Source organism: Amphiura filiformis, chromosome 1 (assembly GCF_039555335.1).
Source record: "Amphiura filiformis chromosome 1, Afil_fr2py, whole genome shotgun sequence".
Classification (NCBI taxonomy): Eukaryota; Metazoa; Echinodermata; class Ophiuroidea; order Amphilepidida; family Amphiuridae; genus Amphiura; species Amphiura filiformis.
Genome location: NC_092628.1, coordinates 9,048,281 through 9,058,995, shown reverse-complemented (window position 1 = coordinate 9,058,995; position 10,715 = coordinate 9,048,281). Strand labels below are relative to the sequence as shown.

Genomic DNA, 10,715 nt, shown 5'->3' with positions numbered 1-10,715 from the left:
CACAAATGATCTAATGATCCATATAATTTGAAATTACCTGTTTAAGATTTCTAACTTATTGATAATAGGTAATCAGTAAAATTGACTAATATAGTGTTTTTATTTGTAATCTGCATTTCAGATACAGTATCAGGCACAGCAGCAGCGGTCAATTTTGAAGCGGTGACCGGTTCTATGATTACCGTATTTGGTATTGTGTTGGCTATTTTGATTGCGGTATGTCGGTAAATAATAAGCGTGTTATTGCACTAATAATATATCGAGGGCTTAGAGCTAGAACTAGCTATGTCCATTTGTTTTCTCAATTACAAGTTACTCATTTCGGCAACAAATGTACGGTTAATTATGCCCTCCATAATAAATGCAAGTTACTTTGGGGTATATGCATGGTCACTTAAACAGTTAGTTTCAAATGGAGTAGAGTTGTTATGTGCTAATTCTATTTAAAATTCATACTCCTCTCTGGAACATATTTCCAAAATCTTCCACAGTGTGGATTTCAACTGTAATGGCCCATTACAAACACAGAGAGTAGATTAAGAGTAATCTACGTTAAAACAATCATGTCTTTTTATTATTATCGTTTTTTATGCATATTATATTCACAGTTTTAAAAAGTCACGTGATGAATCCAATGATTTTCCATATAAAGTGAATATCAGCCTATCTAAATCAATTGAGATGTTGTCCAGCTACAAACAAGACAAAGATAAATGTGCCTCTAGCGATGAATATGAGAATCCTGACCCAGAGAGAGCACAATATGGACATCATGAAGACCTGGATAAGAAACCTATGATCGAAACTACCCAAATAAGCGAAACAAGCGAAACAACGCAGATATTTGCTGAATGTTACATTGACTGACACTGGTGTATGTTGAAAAGATTGATTATGCTGAGAAGAAGAGGTCTTCCGGATTTGTGTAATTTATATTCATTAATTCATTTGTGCTTTATTAAATCAAATGTATTGTAGACCAAGTGCTAAATTACAGCATATGTACAATATACAAATTTAAAACATCAAAACATGAGATATAAACAACAAAATAAATTTATGTCAAAGCATTGTGAATATAATTAACAGTTCTGAAGCTATAGGTGTATCTATTACAGCTGCGTTACTTTTCATGCAGACTTTATATTAATAATAATTTATATTGCAAAACAGTCTGATAAAAATCGGACAGTATTGATTTTGAGATACAGCCAAAGAAAGGAAATATTTCCTTTTGTTTCCTATTGTTTTGGAAACTCTTTAAATACTTTTGAACTGTTTGTCCAATTTCAATGGAGTTTTCTGCAAAATGTAGCTTTGCAAATGCTTTCTATATACAATAAACTGAAAATTAATTATGACTTCAGACTGATTTTGCTTGATCACACCACACATGATTTTATAACCGAACATACCAACATAATAATACTAGTCATACTGATAATTCCATTGTGTTAATCTGAATATGAGGGAACGAAAGTAACATCAAATATCAGTAAAATAATACTACAAATATACCAATGTATTTTTACTTAATATTATTGTACGATGATAAGACTACGCACAAATAGAGTCAAGAAATAAGATATTATTATATATATATTTATTACCTATAACGATAGGACTATATGCATGATAACAATATACCTTATTAACATTTTGCAGCATTTTACAAAAATTCACATAGAGACAATAATTACTTTAGCAGTATTATCTTGTATTGACTATTGACTTGTATCTATTGATATTATACCTGGAGAATACAATGTCGGGTACAATGTATGACACTTGCAGTAAGGACCGACCATAATTCCATTATGTTAAGCGTAAAGGTAAATACAGTGTTGCAAGTATTGTAAATTTAATGTTCGTACACTCAAATATCAAAACCATGTTGCTCAAGTTAAAAGAATATATATTCTTCAGTGCAAAGCACAATGTGTAAATAAAAACCCACAGATATTGCGGCAGATTTGTAAAGTTAAAATTAGAGAATTTAGTCATGACTTATTCGGATAGTAACAATAACGTGAAATTCTATAGAAACTAAATTAACCCCAAGGGTTTTCATCCGGTATAAAAACGTGGGTGTTTAGGCCAAACGACTTTTTAGTGTTTTAAAATTATTGTTCCATTTTTTACTTGGTTGGTTGAACTGTAGAGGTTATCCAAGTGCAAACGTTGGATCTGACCACCACATTGTGTTGTCAGACATCAAACTGAAGTTCAAGTCATTTTCAAAATCAGCAATGCAACCACAAGGAAAATATATGAGATTGAAATTGGTGGCAAGTTTACTCGATGATCAAGACACTGATGCTGATACCATGTGGAGTGATATCAAATCTGACATTAGTGACACCTCAAAGATGCTTCTGTGTTTTAAAAAAAACCTACAGAAAGTGTGATATATCGGGAATAGTATCAATACGCCCATCCCTACAAGTAAATATACGCATCATATATCGCCCAAGACTTTGCTACAATACTTCTTAGGACTGGACATTATACCACTGCTTGCTAAGTCTCACATACATAATAGAAACCAAAGCCATAGATCAGCCAGGAACTTCAATTCATATCTCACATGATGCATACAATGTAAAACAAAGGGATGCAAAAACACATGAATTAAAGATTTGTGTGTCAATGTAGAAAAGGTGTACCAAGCTACCAAAGAAATGGAAATCTACAGCATGATATGGACAAATGAAGCATATCCTGATGACTGGAGCAGAGCCATCGCTACCCAAGAAGAACGATAAACTAGACTGCGATAACAACAGTGGCAGAAAGCCCGGGGGTCACTCCCATTGTGGCCTCTACACCATCCGCGATAATTACAGGCCACAATGGGAGTGAACCCCCCGGGGCAGAAAGTTATCTCTGAATCCCAAGCAGTATCCCAGGATCCTGAATCCCAGGAAGGTCGACTTTGGATCAACTGTTTACACTGCAACAAATTGCACAAAGATATCTTGAACAGGGCAAGAATCTACAACTCATGTCAGTCCAGTTGAATCAACTACAGAAGAGGTAACCCAATCTGAATCTACCAAGCCTGTCAGCCCTGTTGAATCAACTACAGCATTCACCACTCCTGTTAGTTCAGCTGAATCAATTGCAGAAGAAGTAACCCAGTCTGAGTCTGAATCCACTACTCCTGTCAGTCCAGGTGAATCAAGTACAGGAGAGCAGGTAACCCAATCTGAATCCATCCCGCTTGTCAGCCTTGCTGAAACAACTACAGGAGGACCGATAACACCGGCAAAATCTATCACGCCTGTCATTCCTGCTGAATCAGCTACAGGAAAATAGCTAATCCAGCCTGAATCTACCACTCCTGTAAGTCCAACAGAATCAACTACACGAAAAGAGCTAACCCAGCCTTGATTCTCTACTTCTGTCGGTCCAGTTTAACCAACTTCAGGAGAAAAGGTAACCCAACCTGAATCTGCTACTCCTGTCAGTCCAGCGATATCAATTATAGCTGAATTTACCACTCGTTTTGGCGCTGCTGAATCAATGACAGAAAAAGTGGTAACCCGACATGAATCTACCACTCCTGTTAGTCCAGCAGAATCAACTACATGAGAAGAGGTAACACAGCCTGAATGTACCACTCCTGTCAGTTAACAGAATCAACTACAGGAGAAGAGGTAACACAGCCTGAATGTACCACTCCTGTCAGTCAAGCAGAATCAACTACAGCAGAAGAGGTAACAAAGCCTGCTACCACTCCTGTCAGTCCTGCTGAATCAACTACAGCAGAAGAGGTAACAAAGCCTGTATCTACCACTCCTGTCCGTCCTGCTGAATCAACTACAGGAGAAGAGGTAACAATACAATACAATACAATACAACTGAAATTTATATAGCGCCTAAAACCAAACAATTGTACTAAGGCGCTGATAAACACTTAAACCAAATAAAATTACAGTCCATAGGCAACATTAAACAAATGGCATTTCAAGAGTCTTTTGAAAATGAGAAGAGAGTTTGCATTTCTGATATGTTTCGGTAGCCGGTTCCATTGACGAGGTGCGTAGCATGTAAAAGCACGGTCTGCAAATGTTCGGTGGTGAGTTCTGGGTTCGAATAATAGTGGTGCAGAGGAGGAACGTAACGGCCTGCGGTCAGTCTGTATCTGGAGCATGCTTGAAAGATATTCAGGAGCCTGTTGGTGGAGAGATTTGTATGTTAGAACCATGATCTTAAAGTCAATTCTTTGCTTAACAGGCAACCAATGCAAGTTGATGAGATCGTCAGAGATGGGGTCGTATTTTCGCTTTCTGGTGATCAACCTAGCTGCAGTGCGTTGAATGTTCTGGAGTCTTTTGAGGAGATTGTTGTTGATACCTGCTAACAAACTGTTGCAGTAATCGAGTCTAGATGTGACTAAGGTGTGAATGTATCACACAAGTAAATGAGACACTTGTGGTTGTGGACTTAACACAGCCTGAATCTACCACTCCTGTCAGCCCTGCTGAATCGAAAATAGGAGAAGAGGTAACCCTGCGGTCTAGATCCACCACTTTTGTTAGCCCGGATGAATCGAGTACTGTATGCAAATGTAAGGCCCTTTAGTTAAATCTGTGTTGGTGGGCATGTCGATGGTGCTGCTGTTCTATATCTATCCATAATTCTTACACTTTGTATCACAATAAATGAAATACATTCGAAAAGAACTTTATATGTTTATTTTGATATGAATTGATATGATTTTATTAACCTGTAAAACATCGCGATTAACGGCCAAAGTGTATTGTACAAGAAACATAACAAACAATATGAAAAAAATGCACAATAACCAAAATGTGAAAAAAGGCAACAAAGGCATGGATCAAAAGGACACAAACTACTACACTGCTTATTCAGCAGATTAATGCCATGGGGCTTTTGGCAAATCCGCTTGTGTGCGCACGCAATAGGGTGCATTTCTTAACTGTCTTCCATGGATTTCACTTCCGCTAGACTAGGAAGGAGCAACGTATTGGTATGCTCCGACTTAGCAAGCAAATGCGCATGTTAAGCGAGTGTTGTTATCTCCTGGCAGAGAGAGAGAGAGTCTCGCTTAAAACACTAAATGCGTTATCATAAGAAATGAAGAGCTTATTTCCAAACCATATTAAGTCCATAAACACATGTATCTGATTTACCTGTGCGATATTGCAATGGGTTGTGATGCTTTAGGTATTATAATTTCAGTTTGATGCTACAAAGCAAACAGTGGATGGATGCACAGTAACAATACTGTGTGAGGCCTTTGGTTCCCAAATGAGAACAATAGAATATTGTCATGCTGGATACTGCATTGTTATGATAAATAATGGCTTGTTGATGGTACAACTCATTGTTGATAATGTCAAACTTGTCAAAAGAATTGTGAATGTATCACACAAGTAAATGAGACACTTGTGGTTGTGGACTTAACACGGTTTGGAAATAAGCTCTTCAAATATAACCAGAACCCAAAATGATTCTACAGGCCCTTGGACACGTTCAAGTACAGGATACTTGTTCTTGAAAGGAACTACAAAATAATCTTAAGTCACTGAAAACTGTCAGTGTCTCTCTAAAAAAAGCCTGCAAAACCTGTAATGGCTCTCTGTCTGGTCTTTGAATAAATTTGTTGGCTCTCTGTTACGTCCTTGAATAAATTTGTTGAGAGTTCAACTGCAAACTTAGTTTCATAGAGTGAATCTTTATGGGTTCAGTTCCTGTTTTGAAGCATTTCTAAAAACTGTACAAGTGCGTGCCTCAAGAAAAACAAATAAAAATTGTAAAAGAACATGAATTGCAAAGGCATCCGTTATTCATTATGCGTTACGACCCTTCTTCAATCATTCATCAGTCACTTAAATTCACATTGACTTGTGCAATTTGTGGTTTGGACGGTACATTGTACTCTATTGGAAGCTTACTGACGTAATCAAGAGAGGTCAGTGCAGCAAATAATGTTTGAGGGTGATATCTGGACCTCGTCCATATGATCTGCAAGTCACTATCCTGAATAGATTAACTCATGAATACACTGTCTCTCATTCCCCAAGCTCTGGTCACGCCTGTGGGTGATACCATTACGGCAGACCATGACATTTGCTTTTATCATAGAATCTATATTCCGGATGGTATTCGTTTTGTCCAAAACATAGTGCAGCTGCTCTGTCGCAATTGCAAATGGCTTCCGCACATCTCGTCCATGGAAACCACCAACTGTAATCCGAAGCAGGCTCTGTGGATAATTAAGAACAAAACAAATATAAACCAATTGTAAATCCTTCGTATATATTTTAGCTATTTTTTGTATTAAATAAAATGTTATATGAAAATCGCTTAATCGGCACATCCTTAATACATGTACCAATTTCTTAAATTGTCTTAACCGTTTGTTCCTTTCGAGATGACGATTTGCATCTTTGGTAAACAATCTACAGATAACACCTATAGACATACACACCATCAGCTTCCAAAACTTCTTGCAAAGGATCAATGACACCGTCGGCATGGTCAGAGGTTACGACTGGAATCGTTCACTTTCAAATTAAAGATCATTAATCTGGTATCCCAAATACGAATTTTGATTTACCTTGTCATATCTACTATAATCACAATTTCTTGAGAAGTACAAGTTTACAACTTACACTTAATTTTCGTAAATAATTATATTTTGAGATTTAAAAACCAAACCATAAAGCAAACAAACATTGAAATTGCTCTATATCTCTCTATGTCATCTAAACGAGTATGCTGGCATCAAAACTACCTTAAAGAGAAGTTCGCCAGAGCAGTTCTTCTGGGTGAACCAAACCTGCCAGGTTATCAAATTAATCAGTAACAATATCTCTGTTGACAGGTGCTAATTGATGCAATAACATCAATTAGCACCTGTTAAATTTAGAGATAACCTTATCACTGATTAATTTGATAACCAGGCAGGTTTGGTTCACCCCAGAAGAACTGCTTTAGCGGAGCTTCTCTTTAACAATACTTACTACAAGTTATAGATGGATTATCCGTTTCACAGTTAGACATGGTATAATGATAATGTATAAAATACACCATGAGTGGAAATGGACAGTAATAGCTTCCAAGTCCGTAGCAGAGATCATGCGCCAAACAACATCTGTAACAATTAGACATCAAAACACAGGAACAAGAAGTTTCTACATTATATCTGATCCACTACATTTACGTTTTTGTCCAAGTTACTCTGTTTCTAGTTGATCAACGGAACGATTTTGCCATTTTGCCATTTTACCCGCTAATCCGGTATGTTACTGGGTCCTAAGATTAGGACATGTTATTTGATGGTTATTTGAGCGTTTTATTGCACCAGTAAGAAAAATATCGTATCACAACCCCAAACTTTACAACACCCCTTAGTAAGACGAGGTCGCATAGATGTCAGCTGATGTGTCGACATCTATACAGTCAACATCTGACCTTGATACTTGTCGACACATTTGAAACGGTAATTAATCTAGTAATCTGATAATCTAGTGTGGACGTTACTAGTATTACTTGCAAATGCATGTTATTATGTCAATATCTATTTTTATTCACCTATAACTATGATAACGATATTCACTTGTTGCCTACGACTATTATTGACTTGCCATTTGATCCCGAAGTTTCCAAAACGTCCATAGATTTAGCAGCATGTAGACTGATATTGGACTCTGTCATACTGCTCTATTTAGACCCTGAAAAAGTAACTTTTAAGCTTATCCACAGATTCGATGATCTTACACGAAAGGCATCACTGATCTTTCATGATCGGTATCAGTGCATGTGCTTACAGGAATGATGTCAACAACTACTACAGTGTTGTTCATAACTAACATGATGCTAACACCACAAATGCTATATCCACAGAAACGCATACAGCTGGCAAAGACTAAGATACTCAACTTGCCGACACCTTTCAACATGAGCTATCATGTCGACTTCTATCCTAATGCAGCAAACCCACATTCATATTCATTATATCGACATAATTTTTTGTATAATGTTTGCACCCATCTCTATGATGTCGACACCAATCTTTATACTTACGTGTCGACACCATCTAATGGCTTTCCTTCTCCTCCAATCCCACAGTAGCATCCGTAGGTTGCGTAGTCTAATATCGATTCTACATAGCTGTCATTGGTTGTACAATCAATCATGAAATTGAAATGCCACAGAGCGTGTAGGTCGTGTTGAGTAAAGGAAGACAGAGATGTACCTTTAAAAATGAAGCATTGAACATGTCTTATGATAACCAAAATAATTGGTCTATCATTCTACCCTTTCTTGCAATGGAACCCACCAAGGTTTATTGATATCGCTACGAATGGGTCGAATGTAGGTACAAAACGCTTTACAGAAACGTTTAATAAACATGATAAGGGGTATAATAGGCTGTACAACATTTAATGACATCTTAAAAACATTTCGAACACATGCTATACAAAACACTTTAACAATAATGAACGATTTTGTAAATTTACCCGGTATGTTACTGGGCCCAAGATTAGGTCAAGTCATTTGATGGTTATTTGAGTGTTTTATTGCAACGGGAGGAAATCTGTTGTATCACGACCCCAAACCTCACACCACCCGAGGTCGCATAGATGTCAGCTGAGATGTCGACATCTAATAATGTAGTTAAAATCTGACTTTGGTACGTGTCGACACACTCTTAAAATTATTTTACTCAACAGGAGTAAAAAGGTCACAACTCAATAAAATGGGTAAAAAAAATACTCAGGGTATTATTTATTAATATGAGCTCAATGTTGGATATTATTTACTCAATTTGAGTAATGTTTTACTCAATTTGTTGAGTTGTGACCTTTTTACTCCTGTAAAAATATTTTTAAGAGTGCACATTATAAACGGTACTTATGTGATAGTCTAGGATCATCATTCCGAAGGTTCGTTGTTCCGAAGGGTCATTATTTCGATGGGTCAATATTAATTTACACCAGGTTTGTTACTCTAGAGGGTCATATTACTCCGAATTTTAGAGTAATGAGTCTTCGGAGAATTGACCCTTCATAATAACGAGCCTTATTTTTAAAATTCAGAGTAAATGACCGCTCGGAATAACGAGCCTTCAGAGTAATAAACCTTCGGAGTAATTGACCCTTCATAATAACGAACCGTTATTGTAAATTCGGAGTAATGACCCTTTCGGAGTAACGAACCTGCAGAGTAATGACCCTTCGGAATCTTTTCGAATCTTATTGTAACTTTCAGCCTGAATAACGATTCTTCGGATAACGAAGTGTAAACGAAAAAAACCATTCCGTATTGCAAATGGTTTCAGACATATCTTTAATTGGCTTTCAGTGGCATGAATCTATTTAAAATAACTATATTAAAATGCTAATTGCTTTTTTTTTCACTGGTATACAACAAACCGGAACTCAACTACTGTTTATCATGAATTATGCTAACTGTTAACGATATACCGTATTGTCCAACCCGTTATAGGATAGGATAGGATAGGAAGCTTTATTTCACCACGCAGGCCCAAATCAACAAAGTTGTTCTTCCTTGGGGCCGTGGATAGCATACATGCACATAAATAGAGTATAAAAAACACGCATCAAGCTGACATCTAATTTACGGTTGAATCATGCTTTCACATTAATAGGCCTATGTTTATCAAGACAAACTGGATGAAGAACATGAAGAGCAAATTACGTGTACGCAATAGTACGTGTACGTAATATTTCAGAATTTGGTGTATTTATCATTATTACTAACATGACGATTTTGGCTTTCAGTGGCATGAATCTACAATGAATCAACAAAGTTGTTCTTCCTTGGGGCCGTGGATAGCATACATGCACATAAATAGAGTATAAAAAACACGCATCAAGCTGACATCTAATTTACGGTTGAATCATGCTTTCACATTAAATAACATAGGCCTATGTTTATCAAGACAAACTGGATGAAGAACATGAAGAGCAAATTACGTGTACGCAATAGTACGTGTACGTAATATTTCAGAATTTGGTGTATTTATCATTATTACTAACATGACGATTTTAAAGAAAACATTATGAAGGGAAGATAATGGGCCTATCATGAATACAGAGCCTTCCTAATATTAATAATAATCCTTAATTTCGAAATAATGTAATTTTCTGGAAACATTTTACAGTGTTACAGGGATACATACATATATTAAGATGATAATTTATGTACGCATACATGTTTTCAACATACCTGTTTGAATGTAAGCAAATAAGCATATGAGAGCCACAACGCTGTTACAGCTATACACTAAAAGCCTCATTTTGCCGGCATATCGTATCTTCTACTAAATCCACATAGGCCTACTGACAGTTGTGCCCTTTCATTGATAGTGATTTCAGAATCACGCCATAAACCAGATAAGAGATATAAACTGTTTAGAAAAGTCATTGACTTGATATATCAGCTGCTATGTCTCTTGCGTTGTTTACATCGTTGGTTATTACTTGTTTGCATACACTAGAGGGATATATACAAACTACCACTTCCTTAACCATATAACTGCGAAGTAGTTTGGAAAATGAGTAGCGTCTTGCGCTGTGTATAATTGTTATAATTACACATCTCTAAAGTCATTATACATTATTTTGTCAAACAATTAGCCAAATGAGCGAATTGGTATTATTTTAATATCAAGTCAATAACCTTTAAACAAACATTTTAAAGCGTCAGTGTATGTA

The 10,715-nt window shown here is 36.5% G+C and overlaps 1 protein-coding gene across 1 annotated transcript; it reads right to left on the bottom strand.

Moving 5' to 3' along the window:
• Positions 1–4,496: 4,496 nt before the first annotated feature.
• Positions 4,497–10,491, bottom strand: LOC140147214 (phospholipase A2-like). Its single transcript, XM_072169026.1, has 4 exons — positions 10,228–10,491; positions 8,059–8,230; positions 6,996–7,126; positions 4,497–6,235 (listed from the first exon to the last, which is right to left on the bottom strand). The coding sequence occupies exons 1-4, from the start codon at positions 10,295–10,297 to the stop codon at positions 6,081–6,083; spliced, it is 528 nt and encodes a 175-aa protein (XP_072025127.1). The 5' UTR covers positions 10,298–10,491; the 3' UTR covers positions 4,497–6,080.
• Between the last annotated feature and the right edge of the window lie 224 nt (positions 10,492–10,715).